Source organism: Peromyscus eremicus, chromosome 12 (genome assembly GCF_949786415.1).
Source record: "Peromyscus eremicus chromosome 12, PerEre_H2_v1, whole genome shotgun sequence".
Lineage (NCBI taxonomy): Eukaryota > Metazoa > Chordata > Mammalia > Rodentia > Cricetidae > Peromyscus > Peromyscus eremicus.
Genome location: NC_081428.1, coordinates 50033134 through 50049064, shown reverse-complemented (window position 1 = coordinate 50049064; position 15931 = coordinate 50033134). Strand labels below are relative to the sequence as shown.

Here is a 15931-nt window from a genome sequence, read left to right as displayed (position 1 = left end):
TCCAAACAACCTCTGGGTCTCTCGTTACTATCAAAGTGGGGTTGACAGCCAAGGTGTGTCAGTCTTCCTTGACTACTCAAAATAAATCGTTACGAACTCCACATTTAAGATAATCCGAGTTCTTCTTCTCAAAATCCCTGAGGCGGAGTTGAAGGCTGGGCCTCACTCGGACTCATCTGTGTGAAAACCCTAGCTTCCAAATTGTTCCAAACTTCTGTGTGCCTCAGAATACTCTGGAAGGAACTTAAGACTACCTGTCTCCTTTCCGGGAGGGCCTAACCGGGCGTAACTCCGCCCCCAGGGCGGGCCACACCCCCTCGGGCCCGCCCCCCACTCCCTCCCTCCCTCTCTCTCCCGCCTAGGCCGCTCCAGCCGGCCTCTCCTAGCTCAGTGGTCGCAGGCCCTCCGGCGGCGCACAGGATGGCCGCTGCGGTGCGGCGGGGCGCGGAGCCGTGGAACCGCGTGAGGATCCCGCAGGCGGGCAGCAGCAGCACACTGACGGTGCCGGACCGCAGCGCCACCCTCGGTGAGCGAGGCGCGCGTGGAGCTCCGGCATGTCTCCCGGAGCCAGGGGGCCGGCTCACGTGGGACGAGGGTGGGACTTCCTGGGCGCGGGGCACGCCGGGAAGGGGCGCACCGGGCGGAAGGTCCGGGCTGCGAGTGTGCGTCCGGGACTGTGAAGCCGCTGGGCTCCTGCGGGTCTTAGCTGGAACGTGAAAGCAAGGCTAGCCCCGGCCTGGCGCGTGCAAAACGCTGCCTGGGACCCTGTGCTGTTCCCGCCAGGATCGGGGCTGTCCCCCAAGCACCCTGAACTGGGACCTCGGGCTTTTCTCCAAAATGGAGCTCGTTTTTTCCCTTACCGGGCGAGGGAGTACTTGGGTCCCTCGGTTCTTCTCGATGGAAACAATTTCAGTTCCGAGACAGTTTTAGCAGTTTATTTAGAAAACAAGAACTCCCAAGGAGATGTCAGGGGGCAGGGTGGCAGCTCAGTGGGGTCTGTGTTGTGAGTTATAATTAATATGTATGATGTGGAAGGGTGCGTATTCATGGAATCAGGTGATTGTATCTACCCTGTCCCAAATCATGGGCTGGATCTCTTCTAGGACTTTCTTCACAGGACTGTTTTTTAGAAAATTCTGTTGGGTGGGCGGGACGAAAAGGTAGTTTCATGCTTATCCATCCCCGGGTTTCATGTGGGAGAAGGCGAGAACAAACTTCCGCCATTAGTACGTTCTCTAGACTCAGTGCTGTGTGTGGTACTCCCTCACACTCAATAAAGAAATGTAATAAAATATCAAAACATAATGCAAATACTGTAATGAGGTGAGGGGGTCTTTTGAAGTGTGTGAAGTGATAACCTGGGTGCGAGAACAGCCTACCCGCAGCCTGAAGGATGTTTAACCACAAATGGACGTTCAGACCAGGAGACCTAGCTACCAAGATACGCTGTAATTTTCTTGGTTACCTCATATCTAACTTTTTTTTAAAAAAGTTGCCAACGGCCTTATGACTGTCAGCTAAGAAATTTTGTTATTTCTAAAACTGGGGTTTTAGCCCACTCTAAAATGGAAATTAAAAACAGTGCCAGTGTCTTGAGGCTGTACTGGGGAATGAAAGAGTTGATACCATGAAGCATTTGTAACTCTGTCTGGTATGGCAGTCGAATGATAGCAGCTGTCGTTAATATTAAATAGACACATTTGCTCATAATTGTTAAATACAACCTATCACGTCATCTCACCTGTCTTCCCATCTATCTTTCCTATGCTGTTTAAAACTCTAGTTCCTCTCTAGTCACATTAAAAAGACAAAACAAAACAAAACAAAAAAACAATGCTATGGAAAATTCACCAACTCGTAGCTAATTTAAATTCTCCAGATAGGGCCGGGTGGTGGTGGTGCACGCCTTTAATCCCAGCACTCAGGAGGCAGAGATCTCTGTGAGTTCGAGGCCCGTCTGGGCTACAGAGTGAGTTCCAGGAAAGGAGCAAAGCTACACAGAGAAACCCTGTCTCGAAAAACAAAACAAAACAAAACAAAATCCAGATGGCTGGGAGGGACAGACAGAGAACATTCTTCCACTTAGAGTGTTTGTGTTTCCTTTTTGAGCCACCAGGTGGCACATTATACCTGCTTCACAGCTGCTCATGTTAATATTAAGACACTGGTATTACCCTTTCAGTTACATAATACAACTTCCAGTGGCCCTGGTGGTTTCTCTTTTCTGAATGTAGATTCCCATTGATATTCATGGGGGGATTGGTTCCAGGAATCCTTCTATTTAAAATTGGGCACATGCTGAAGTCTCTGACATGGTCGATAGTACTTTCAGTAATGATCCACTCACATCTTTCTGTCTGCATTCACTCTATCTATAGGTTGCTTATGATATTGTATACAGTGTGACTGCTACTGAAATACGTTACAGATGGAATGTGGGGGACGATATTCAGTGTGAGGTTGGTTGAATTCACAGAGGGCACTCACAGGTAGATGGCTGAGTGTATTATATATTCTTATCAGAAAGTGGTATCCAAATACAGTTCCTTTGACTTTGAAGGCTGTGACTCCATCCATTCTGTCTTGCTTACCTGCAGAGCAAAGTGAAGGTTTTAGAGACATGCAGCATGTGCCTGGCTTTTGTGTATTTGGGGTGTAAGTGATGTAAGTGATCACCACCAAATGATGACTGTAGAGTAGTCATAGTACTCAACAGTCATGGCAAAAAGTGATGTAAGGACATATGCACACATTCATGTTTAACAGGTGTTCTCTTGTTGATCACCTGACACCATTTTCCAATTTCTTACATACTTGGAATCCTTTATTACATTTTTTTATAGTTGAGGCTAATTTGTGTTTTGATTTCTTTAAGGCAGATACAGCGGAATGTTTCTTTCAGCATTTGATGCAGTAAATGTAGAAATGCATACCGAGTCTTGTTTGAACTGTTTCTGCTTTAGACATTTGCATTGCAGCTGTCGTGAAGGGGTGCCGTCTCGTCACACGGTCACTCAGGAGCCGGACCTTAGATGCGGAAGTTGACGTGTTATGCTCCGTCCTCTACAGCAATCAAAACAGATTGGGCCACCACAAGCCCCATTTGGCTCTCCGACAGGTGAGGGGAAGCTTCTCTGTGCTCTACACGTAGCCCAGTACTGATGAACATGAGGATCACAACTGCCACTTATATTTTGTTACTTATGGAAAATTCATAAATTATTTTGATTCATAAATTTATAAGATAATTACATGTTGGATATTTGGCCTTTTATTTTCCCAAGATATTTTCAAAAGGTAATTTATGATCAGGAAGCATATTTCAAAGCTGGTGTGTGCCTTTAATCCCAGCACTTGGGAGACAGAGACAGGTGGATCTCTGTTAGTTTGAGGCCTTCCTGGTCTATGTACTGAGTTCCAGGAGAACCAGGGCTATGTAGAAACACCCTGTCTAAAAACAAAACAAAACAAAAAACCAAACCAAACCAAACCAAAAACCCAAAAAGAAGTATATTTTGATTCTTTCCAATTTTTGAGCCCTAAAATCTTAAAAAAGAAAAGTTGTGGTTTAGTGTTGTGGTTTATGTCTTGTGGGGTCATAATCTAGTCAGCAGTCTGCTGGTGTGAGTGGGTTTATGGTAAGTTGTGGTGTAAAGTGGTTTCATGCAAGTTTTGGAGATAAAGTATTGTGACCTTCAACTCCAGGACTCCATGGCCAAGAGCTGCTGGAGCTGAGTTCTGTATGTGCCGTTTACATACTCTCTTTGCTAATTCTGCAAGTCCCCTTTCAAAGCTCAGTGTGCTGCCCATGTGTGTCACAACCATCTTTCCAGTATTTATTTATTTTTTTGCAAAGTTCTCTGTTGACACTGTGCTTGCTGTTGGATCTGCAGCAATAACAAAGATAGTCTCTCACTGTGCAGACTCATTCTTGCTGGCTAGCTATACTCACTCCCATTGCTTAAAGCCCGAGGGATGAGGATGCTCTCAAAGAGGATCATGGTCTTTTCCTACATTGTCTTTTTGGGGCGGCTTTTACCCAGGTCTTCTAACCCAAGAGCAAACTTGTTTACTAACTTCTCTGCTGAAGTCCTTAACTGTTTTTATCTTTCTCTTCCTCCCTTACCCCAAACTATATTTCACTCACTGTACTTTCCAAGCGCATCACCATCTTGGACTGTCAATACCTGTCTTCAAAGATGGTATCCAGACTTAGAAATTAAAAAAGATAGGAGCCAGCCCCAGAGAATTTAAGGATTTGAACTATGCTGAAGTAGATTTGGTTTTTAGTAGTGTATAAGTAGCTCTGGTAAGATATGCCACTTACCAATACCAGTTCCCATCAGGAACTTTACATCCTTCGAAGTGCGGATACAGTCCTGGGAGGGCCCTTGGTGGGCATTCCTGATGGAGAGTTTATATAGCATTTTGTATGCTACATGGCTTGTTTTTCCCTGAGAGCCTACTAAACCCTGTTCTAAGAACTGGATTACATGGGTGAACAAACTGGACAAGGTATATTGTCCGCGGGGAGCTTACAGTATAGTCTGGAGAACAGGGCAGTCAGGCAGCCAGTCAGTCAAGGACTGGCCATGCCAGCCGGTAAGAAGTGCTACAGGGAAAAGCAGAGGGGGAGATTGCGATTTTCAATAAAGCATACCTATTTTTGCATTAAGTTAGTACTTTCTATGTTATCTGCCCTCATTACTCGAAATTGGGATGTATTGTATACCATGTTCTCTCCCAACATTCCTTTGCATGTGGTTAAGGAGGTGAGTATAGATTTGTTCTATGACTAAGTCACTTTTCTCGTTTCTGGTGTTTACAGACTGTTGAAACTGAGTGAAGAAGTTGCTGTCTTGTTTTACTAGATTCACTACTGTCAATATGTTCCCTCAGCAAATTATAATATCGAGACTTATATTTATAAGCATGCTTGAATACTTGGCACATAGGAATTGCTTGAATTGAAAAATTTGTTGGGTTGGTTAAATTCATATTTGTGAGCAGAAGCCATTGCTTTGGGATTTGGGTTTCCTTGTCCTTAAATGAGAAGGTCTTCTGTGGTATATTCCCACCTGGGAAGTTTGCTTTCTTTGAGTTCTTGGTCATATCTGCGACACTGTTGTATTACACACAGTCTAATCTAAGCCGATCTTCCTCCTTCAGGTAGAACAGTGCTTAAAGCGTTTGAAAAACATGAATTTGGAGGGCTCAATTGAAGACTTGTCGCAGTTGTTGTCTGCCAAGTAGGTGGCCATTGCTTTGTCAGGATGCCTTTGGTAGTCTCTGCTTGGTGTTGAGATATCATCGACTATGCCAAGACACATACATTGTGTTGTACTGAGGGGCCCCTGTTGACTGACGGGAGAGGCTGGCGGGACTCTGACATGTGGCTCACAGTAGGTGACAATGAAAGAACCGTGGGTTGCTGGTGGGCATAACCGCCTCAGGCCGAGCCTAAGGCAAGTCCTCACTTGTCTACTACTCTAGAAGTGTTGTGTTTAAAAACGAAAGTCGTGTCTTTTTCTGTTTATGTCAAGTGAAACTCAGCCTGGAGTTACAGAAAGCCACGCCGTCCCCAGCCAGCCGGTGGTGGAGGTGGTGCTGATGAAGGTTTTGGGAGGCTGCAAGTTGTTACTGCGCATGTTGGACTGCTGCTGCAAGGCATTCCGGTATCCTTGACTACGGGAACACCTTCTTTGGAATGGGGGCTGTTTGGGTATATTTAGCTTCTGTTTGAAAGCTGTGCTGTAAGGTGGTGTAACCTGTGGGAATTCTAAAAGCTTTGCCTTTTGGCTAGGGGCTTTAATACCTTCAAAGTCTTCTGTACTTCCAACTTATTTCTTTCATAATTTTAACTTATAAGTCTCAAGTTCCTTTGGTTTTGTTTTGCCAACTTAAACTGATTCTTCAGATTGACCGTGAAGCATTTGGTACTGCAGGAATTCATTATTTTGAACCTGGTGATGATTGGGCTGGTGAGCAGGTTATGGTATGTTTACGTTTCTACTTTCGTGTTTCATCTCTTATTAGTGTTCCCACAGTTTCGTTTCACACTGTTGGCCATGGGAGCTGAAGGTGTGGGTTTCCCTGTCTTCCCAGGACAGTTTATCTGCAGATTGTAAGCTGAGTGCTGGTGGTTATGCCAGAGGAGTGGGCTTTGCTTCTGTAACCACACGATCAGTGAATTCCTAGGACCTAGGAACTATAGTAATAGTAACAGTAGTAATAATACTAATAATGGTAATAGTAATAATAATAATAATGATGGCTATAGTAATATTGCGGTAGGCTTTTGAAAAAGCTGTTGTTCCTGTGGTGGTCATATCTTGATCCTTTCTGACAACTGGTTTCTAATTTTAATAGCAATTAGAAATACAATCCCAGCACTTGGGAGACAGAGCCAGGCGGATCTCTGTGAGTTCAAGGCCAGCCTGGGCTACCAAGTGAGTTCTAGGAAAGGCACAAAGCTACACAGAGAAACCCTGTCTCGAAAAACCAAAAAAAAAAAAAAAAAAAAAAAAAGAAAGAAAAAAGAAATACAATTTGACCTTCCTTGTATGCTCTGGACTTTTCTTTTGCCTAACACACAGCTGCTTTTGAAACCTATTTGGTTGATGTAAATAACATTAGTAATACTAAATAGTAATACCCACTAAAAAAAGTCATTTTCCTTTTTTAAGATTTATTTTATGTATATGTGTGCTCTATCTGCATGTATGCCTTTATGCCACAAGAGAGCATCAGATTCCCACTATAGATACTTGTGAGCCATCATGTGGTTGCTGGGAATTGAACTCAGGATCTCTGGAAGAGCCTCCAGTGCTCTTAACTGCTGTCCTGTCTCTCCAGCCCCCTCCCCCCAAAGGCACTTTCTTGTGTGTTTGTGCAGCATAAAAAGGTTTGCTGGATAACGACACAGAGTTGGATCATTAGCTCTTACTTGAATGTAGCAAAACTATCAAAACAACACAAATCCAGAAGATTCTACCTTCAAACATAAACCTTGCTTTGATGTCTTAACCCAGATATCTCATTTGTATTTTAATCATCTTTTTATTCTGCTTATTCTTAATCAGAAGTAACAGCATTTGAATTACTAATATTACTTTGTTAATAAAAAAATTAAGAGAGGCTCTTACTGTGTAGCCCAGGCTGACTGAATTCATGTTCTCTTACCTTAGCCTCCAAGTATTGTAGGTGTATACCACCAAGCTAGGCTTGCTAATCATATTGTTTTAAAATGTTTAACTTTTGCTATTTTCTGAAATGAAACGAGATTTACATTTTACTCATTAAAACAATGGTTTATACTTAGAAATCCAAAAACACAAAAACGTGAAGAACTTGAAATGCACCTGAAATCTCATCTCAATAAAATACCCGTAGGGTTTTTATGTACACATCTTTGACACACGTCTCTAGGAAGTTCTCTTTGTGTAGCGTCAAATACTTGGAGTTTTGTGTTTGGGGTGGATTAACCTGGCAGTTTGCAAATACACACCATAGGCGTTTTGTTTGGTTTTGTTCAATGTATAGTGGCAGAGCTTGTAGCTGTGTATTTTCAGTTTGGAATCTTGTGTTTCTTGTATATCTGCAGACGATATTACTAGTTAATTCCTGAGCTTCTGTTTCTTTCCAGGGTTCTCCATAAGGGACTTTTAAGGAGGCTGATTTCCTTATATGAGCCACTGTTTGGATTGCTTCAGGAGGTCTCCAGGATTCAGCCCATGCCTTACTTCAAAGACTTTGCCTTTCCCTCTGATATTACCGACTTTCTGGGGCCACCTTACACTGAACTCTTTAAGGGAAAAACGCCGGCACCTGTTGCCACTAAAGGAGTAACTAAGTTGCTAAATAAACTGTTTTTAATGAAAGAACAACTACCAAAGATCAATGAAGACACTTTAGATAGAATTTCCAAAACATCTGAACAAATAAAGAGCAATCTACAAGGAAGTGTGGACCTGGGACAGCCAGTGAAAACGAGTAAAAAGACCAGGAACCGTGAGTTGCTTGGATAAGCACAAACTCTTCCTCATTTCATTTAAAATTTTACTTATTTGTTTTTATTCTTTTCTTTTTTAAATACGTACTTTTAAGATAAGCCTTTGAAAGCACGATACAGTCATGTAGAAAGAAGTTCATGCGTAGAAAGAAGTTCAGAATCTCACTGAAGTCACTGATTATATTTAGGGAGGTATGAATGTCACCCCTTTTCAAGGCTTCGCTTCTAGTTCCTTCCTGGGCCTTTGCTTTATTTTCTTGGTTTCTTTGCAGTAACTTGGCAGGAAATGTCACAAAGTTAAGGATTTGTTGGTGGTTTGAAAGTCCTATGGCTGAGTTTTGCTTTTCCTTTTTTTAATTCCACAGAAAAGCCATCGGGATTGGACGTGCGGGCTTTGTGCACAAGGCTGCGAAACAAGGCTGCTCAGGTCTGTCTGGTTTAACTAACACAGCTCTTCATTTCTGTACGTTTAGAGGAAGCCCCTCACTACGGACGGCAGGACTTCCCTCTAATAAGCGTGCCTGAGTTCTTAGTTCTCAGTGTGTTCTTTTGAATGAACAGGACAGGACTTTTTAATATCCTGGTTACTCCAGTTCATAGGCTGTGTTCAGAAGTGCTTCAATAGGCATTTTAAATTTCAATAGGCATTTTAAAGTAACCATAGGGCATGGCCCATCTGAAGTGAGCAGACGGATGGTGAGCAGTTTAAGAGCACGGACTTTGTGGTTGCTGGAACCTTGGCCCCACCCAGCTGTGTGATCTCTCAGTTCTCTGACCTCGCTATACCTCCTCTCTCCTGTCCACGCTCCTAACTTTGGGCTAGCTTCAGTACATGTGAAGTGTTCCATGGACTCTTGAGCGTGGTAAAGCATTTAGCTGATGGCAGATGTTGTTAGTAACAGTCATTTTGTCTTCCTCCTCCTTTGTCCTGAGGTGCCAGCCATTCTTTTGGGGTTCAAGCTTTAACTTGGTACCTTTTAATAATGTCGGAAAATTGTTCTGGACTTCCTGACTGATAAGTACGTCAGTGTCAGCCTTCACCCGGTAACTGCTTGACTTTTATTGCCCTTTGTCTGGTTTCCTTTTGGGGTTATTTCTCCCATTTTATTTAAGAACTCTTAATCATTTTTCGAAGAACCAGTAGTGCGAATCCTGATTGGTCTTAATAATAAAAACCTGGAGCCAGATTTCAGGGTAAATGCTGAAAGATCAGAGAGACAAAGGAGCAACTCCTCAGCCTGAAAGGGGCCGAGCTCCTGTCTTCTCCTGCCTTATATTCCTCTCTCCACCTAGCATATCACTTTCTGTTTCTTCCTCCCTAGTGCTGGGATTAAAGGCGTGTGTGTGTGTGTGCCTCTCAAGTACTGGGATCAAAGGCATGAGATCCCAAGTGCTGGGATTAAAGGTGTGTGCTATCACTGCCTGGCCTCTATGGTTAACTAGTGGCTAGCTCCACACTCTGATCTCCAGGCAAGCTTTATTTGTTAGAACACAAACCAAATATCACTACAAGAACCTGTGTTGTTTTTTTTTAAAGATTTATTTATTTTATGATATGAGTGCTCTGTCTGCATGTACAACTTTATTAAAGAAGAGGGCATCAGATCCCACTATAGATGGTGGTGAGCTCAGGACCTCCGGAAGAGCAGCCAATGCTCTTAACTGCTGAGCCATCTCTCCAGCCCTGAACCCATAGTTCTTTTTTGAACTTTTTAACACAGATGGCAGCTTGCATTTTGATCTTGCCTAATTGATGAGTTCAGAAGGAGGAAACATAATAGCAGGTCCTTTGAGCACCGGACACTATCTTAAATGCTGTATGTGTATTAACTCCCATCTCCTTAGAAAAGCCCTGGGAGGTAGATGTTTGCAATACTGCTTTCCTATTTCTTTTTTTAAATGTATTTATTATGTATATAGTGTTCTGCCTGCAGGTCAGAAGAAGGCACAAGATCAAATTACAGATGGTTGTGAGCCACCTTATGGTTGCTGGGAATTGAACTCTGGACCCCTGAAAGAGCAGCCAGTGCTCTTAACCTCTGAGCCATCTCTCCAGCCCCCGGCTTTTATATTTCAACAGAGGAAAATGAGGCATAGACAGTCTCAGAGTTCTTTAGGCCATATAGTTAAGTGACAGGGATCAGGTTTGAATACAGGCCACGTGATTCCTTATTACAGCTATCCTGGGGAGAATCTTTGAATTCCGGTCTCAAGAACTGTGGGCCTTTCCACCTCTGCAGCCTGAGAGCCAGTTTACAGGGGAGCTGGGCTTGATATGGTTGATTAATATCCTCCTTATTCAAGAGTAATTGCTCCCATATTGTAATTGGCATTCATAGGCTCAGCTTGTTTTTAGAGCAAGTTATTGATCACAAAACAATACTAGAGGGTCTTTAATTTCATAATTATTTCTTTAGGTTCCTGTTGAATGTGGGAATTTATTTACTTATTTATTTGACAGAATCTCACTATGCAGCCCTGACTGGCCTGGAACTCACTATGTAGACCAGCAGGCTGACCTCATAGAGACCCTTCTGTCTCTGCTTTTTGAGTACTGGAATTAAAAGTGTGTGCCACCAGAAATTTGGAAAGAAAGTAAGCTTTGAATGGAAGATAGGTAGACTTGGTAGGTGGTAGACTTGGTAGGTTGTATAGTTTTCATAAAGTAGAAAAAGCTAGTAAAATCCAAACTTGACTTGCTATAGAAGAGACTGAATAAAGATCTTTGGTCAGAATGGTGCAAGCCTGGGAGGGTTGCACGCTTCATCATTTCATCTTGTTCACCAACTGACAGGCCTGTCATGCTGGGTGCTTTCCAGGGCTCCCCATCTTTATGTTTTCTGTAACATTTATGACCCATCTTGAGGACTGTTCCTGGGGGGATAGAAATTAGTGGTAAACAACTGTAGTTTGAGGCAGTCTTGCTGGCACAGGTTTGTTATCCCGCTACACAGGAGGCTGAGGCAGGAGGATGGCAAGTTCAAAGCCTCTCTGAACTAGAGTGAGTTTAAATCAGCCTGGGTAACTTGTTGAAGCCTGTCTCGGGATACAGGCCGCTTGCCAAGTATGCACACGGTCCTAAGTTAGGTCTTCAATAAAAGAAATAAAGTCAAAAAATAAAACAACCCTCCAAATAAACAAACAAGGTAGTCCAGTGATGTCTGTGAAAGACTTGTGATTTTTTTCCCTTCATCATTAGGCTTTGACTGGTATCAGAGTTTTATTTATTTATTTTTTTTGTTTTTGTTTTTGTTTTTCGAGACAGGGTTTCTCTGTGTAGCTTTGCGCCTCTCCTGGAACTCACTTGGTAGCCCAGGCTGGCCTCGAACTCACAGAGATCCGCCTGGCTCTGCCTCCCGAGTGCTGGGATTAAAGGCGTGCGCCACCACCGCCCAGCGGTGGTATCAGACTTTTATTGTGTATGTTACATATATGTGTGAGAGTATCTTGGGTTTTCTTTCTTTTCTTTTTGGTTTTTCAAGACAGGGTTTCTCTTGTATAGCCCTGGCTGTCCTGGAACTCCTTGAACTCAAAGAGATCTGCCTACCTCTGCCTCTGCTAGGATTAAAGGTGTGCTACCATGCTGCCTGGCTTAATTTTGGGTTTTCTGTGTACATTTAATTAAAAGAAAGATAGGACCTGCCTTGGTAAAAAGTAGTGTTAAGAGACTGGATAAAAAGGACAGGTCAATGTATTAAGAGTTTCTTTACCCCCCCCCCCCCAAAAAAAAAAAGAAAAAGAAAAGACTAATTATTTGAATTTTTTTTTTTAAATGAATTAGCTTTCTAAAACTCAGTATCATTTTCAATTTATCTTTCTCACCTTTTTATATTTCAGGAGACCAGCCTTGAGTTGAAATGCTCTCAATCCAGATTTAAGACAAGCAAACTTTCCTCTCAAAAGCTGACAAGAACTTCCCGGGCTGCTCACAATATTGTGCAGAGAATCCGGGTGACCAAGACTTTCACCCAGCTTTCTGAAGAAATCCAAATGGCAGTCGTGTGGTGCCGGAGCAAAAAGCTCAAGGCTCAGGCCACCTATCTGGGCAGCAAACTTCTTAAGAGTAACAGGCTTAGACATGTGGAAGCTCAGGGTTATAGGTAATTATGTTAGAAAAGTTCTTTCTCTTTTCGGTAAGAATGTGTACAGATGTGCATTACCTCCTTTGTTTAAAATGGGATGGCTAGCAGCCCTCAGGGTGCTAACATAGGACCTACTCAATACAGTTTCATGTGTTGCTCATGGTGTCTGGGCAGTTAGGAGGAAGAAAGTGAACGAACAGTTCACTGGACTTACTGATTTATACCTCATCATTCCAGCTGGTTCATTCAGAAAGCATTAAGATTGCCTGTGGCCTTCAAAGCATGCAACAGTCTTAGTCCTCAGGAGCTCATGTTCTAGAGGGAGGCACCCTTCTGTGGACAGCCTCAACACAGCTGGGTGCGGATGTCAGAGAAGTGAGTGCTTCTGTCTCTGAGGCCCACACAGGCTGCAGGAGTTAGGGTCAGGTTTGATGCTTACAGCAGCTGGATGTCCACATATTGGTGTGTTCAATTTGTCATGGTTCTTACATCAAAGAACAGTTTAGAATAGTGAAGAAACAAATCATAATGGTGAATGGTTAGCAAGAGGGGTAGCAAACTCAGGTTTATTGGTTAAACTGTTAGCCTCTACTTCCCAAAATATAGTGACCATGTTGCCCTGTTGCTGTTTCATTAGTACATTTATTTTCCTGTAGTACGTTTTGTAAAACATTTAGTGTCCACAGTACTCTGGAAGGTGGCATTCTCATTCCCATTTCATACATAAAGAGATGGTTTTGCTCAGGTACTGGAACTGGACATCTAGAACTCAGCTCGGTTCCTGACTCTTTTTTTTTTTTTTTTTTTTTGTTTCATTCAGAGATGCACCCACTTTTTACACAGTGAAAAGCCACTGCTTATGGTCATGAATTGCTTATTACACAGGGTTTCCTCAAATGATGATGATTATTATTTTTTTTTAAGAATGAAGGGAATTGGGTAAGGCACATAGAGCTATGTTAGTCTTTACCAACAGTGAGTAGTTTACAAGGCCAGAATAAGCCATAAGGTAGTGAAGCAATTGCCTAGACTCATCAGCTGAGTTCTGCTGCAGACTTGAAGGGGGTACAGTACAACTCACACTTCGGGTTATCTCACGGCTGTCAGTTTGTCTCCGCCAGAAGCCCCCTCTTCACTTCTATTCCTTTCCTCTGTTCATTTCCTGCCACAACATGAACCTAGCTAGGAATGGATTCTGACTGCAGCACTTCCCATTTGTGATATTTTGTGATTTCCACCTGTTTACCCTGGGAACAGATTATCAGCATGAGGGAAAGGCCATGGCTCTCAAGTGTGGAGGTGTCTCACCATTTGTGACCTTGCTGGGCAGTTATGGGAGTTACTTTGAGGGCAAAATGGAGGCACATTTGCCTGCATCCTGAATCAGGGAATCGGGCTCTGAAAAACACACTGTTAGGTTGGATCTCCCATTTCCTTACTTTTGTATGTTTGAGGTTATACATACACACAGGCACAGGACTTACAACAAACTGTACTTTTTATAACTGTACTGCACAGGACTTACAACAAACTGTACTTTTTATAACTGTACTGCACAGGACTTACAACAAACTGTACTTTTTATAACTGTACTGTACTTCTGTTGGAAACTAGTGGAGAAGTTAAAAGTGCTTGAGAACTGTGTAGCGTCATAGTAAGTTAGCTTTTTCTCTTCTGTCCTTTAGTTTACCAAAGAAGCTACAGTGCATGAAAACATCTCTTTGCAACCGCCTTCTTCGCGGCTCCATTGCCAGCACTTCAAAGTGTCCTTCCAGACAAAGATCAAAGCATAAAGTTTTATCGAGACAAAGGAAACCGCAGAGAAAGTTGCAGTCAACTCTTTTAAAGGAAACCCAGCAGGTCCCTGAAGGGACTCTGAAGAGCACAGGGGGCAGCAGTGCTAAGTGGAGCCGCTCAGATGGGACAGTTCCGAGGACAGATGTCTGTCCTAACAGAAAGCAGGTCTCGAGAAGGCTTTCAAAGCCTGTCCGAAAAACAAAGGAGCCGGGGATCCACAGGAATCTCACAGCAGGCGGTGGAAATGAAACTGGTTTGCGGACAAAGAGACAAACACACACACACAGTGTACCAGCAGCTGCTAAAGAGGCAGATGACATTGATGATATTTTTGCTTTGATGGGAGTGTAGATGTACGTATGTGAAACTGAGCAGTTAACAAGCTGGTTCGGGCTTCTGCTGTCTTCAGTGGTACTGCTGAGAGCTGGAAACACTGCTTGGGCCAGGAGCTGCTTCTGTGCGACAATCCAGAGTGCACGCCAGTTCAATAAACGTTTACAGCAGCAGCTCTGTCAGCTCCTCAGTTACTGTTTATTTGGCTTTGACTGTGGAGGGTGTGAAATATGATGAGAAGTGTCACTGTCTGCCCGAGTAACACCTACCTTCTTGACTGAAGCAAGTAGGTTTCAGGTTTCTGAAAAGTAGATGTTTATGATTTACTAGGGAGTTAAGATCCCAAGTTCACAAAATCTTAGGTATCTGAGGGTAAACAGAGCAAGTTTGGACAGTAGCAAGGAAGCACCATAAAGGTTTGTGTGTGTGCATGCACGCGCATGCACGTGTGTACATGTGCGTTGACATCGGAGGATAACTTGTGAGAGTTGGTTCTCTCCTTCCATCTGTAGGTCCCAGGGTGGAGTTCAGATTGTCAGGCTTAGCAGCATGTGTGTTTACTCGCTGGGCCATCTCACCTGCCCAGGTTCTTCTCTTGAATACAATGTGTACGTATGCCAGTGTATGCTGTTACTAAGATGAATTATCAAAAGATTTGCCATTACTTGGTTAAAACTACTGAATCTTCATTTTATCACTGTAACTCTTAAGAGGCTATATTACAAGGCTTTTGGAGTTTTCTTCTTTCTTGTTTCTATGGAATGCAGCTAAGAAGTAGGTGAATGTATGCAAGGAATTTCATAAATTTGTAACCTGGGGTCAGTGCCATCACCTGACTTTTGACATACCTGTACAACTGCTCCCGGAAATGGTGGTTATGGAGAATCCACTTGGCCCTCAGGCCAGAAAGAGGGAGCTTCTTAGGAAAAAAGGAGTCTTCCCCTTGTCCTCTGTAGTGACCAGCTGTCCAATGACAGCACAAGCCTAAAGCCTGCAAGCCTGGGCACAGCTGGACACTTGCCTCAAAGGCCTGAGGGTGGGAATGGTGGGCTGTGTATCTGGACTTTCCATACTCCAACTAGAGTACAACTGCTTTCTGCTCTCAAACACTTTGACCACAAACATGAGGCTCAAAAAAGTTACAAGTTTGGAATAGTTCTGATTTTGGACTCTTGGATATGGGACACTCTACTATTAAAGTCTGCAAATAGTCATAAATTCTGTAATCTGAACTTGCAGTTCTTAGCATCTCAGATATGGGCTGAAAGGAGCATTAGGCGTTCCAGTCGTTTTTAAGTGCAGTGTATGAGAACTTTTGTCTTTTCAAATCCTCTGACACTACTGTGTCAACCAGTGTTGAGTAGGGCTGGACCTTGCCTTCTGCTCTGGGGACCTGTCCCGGCTTCTAGGCTTTTTAAGATGTGTGATCAGTGTATGTGGCGTATGTGTGTATATATGTGTGAGTGTGAACCTCTGGGCTTATACAAGCTACAGGAATTGCTTGGCACTTAGGTATGTGCACCCGGGAAGAGTATACCTGCTTCACCCTCTGGTCTCAAAACCCAAGGTTTCGTGTTTGGGTGGGAATGGAACCTAGTGCGTCATCTATGCTAGATCATGGCTTTACCACTCAACTACATTCTCTTGCACTACAGGTCCATCCATGTCTTGAGGCTGTTCAAAGTCCCTCAACACAAGCACCTGTGTC

At 43.3% G+C, this 15931-nt stretch overlaps 1 protein-coding gene across 3 annotated transcripts; it reads left to right on the top strand.

Moving 5' to 3' along the window:
- Positions 1-359: 359 nt before the first annotated feature.
- On the top strand, positions 360-14396 carry Nepro (nucleolus and neural progenitor protein). Of its 3 annotated transcripts, none has more exons than XM_059277255.1 (9): positions 360-526; positions 2964-3118; positions 5170-5249; positions 5544-5675; positions 5918-5995; positions 7646-8010; positions 8377-8438; positions 11849-12111; positions 13779-14396. In XM_059277255.1, exons 1-9 carry the CDS (start codon positions 421-423, stop codon positions 14239-14241), a joined length of 1704 nt encoding a protein of 567 aa, XP_059133238.1. In that variant the 5' UTR covers positions 360-420; the 3' UTR covers positions 14242-14396. The 3 variants fall into 3 exon arrangements, with proteins under 3 accessions (XP_059133238.1, XP_059133239.1, XP_059133240.1); XM_059277256.1 differs by lacking the exon at positions 360-526 and adding an exon at positions 638-1036; XM_059277257.1 differs by lacking the exon at positions 360-526 and adding an exon at positions 1484-2459.
- The last annotated feature ends 1535 nt before the right edge of the window (positions 14397-15931 follow it).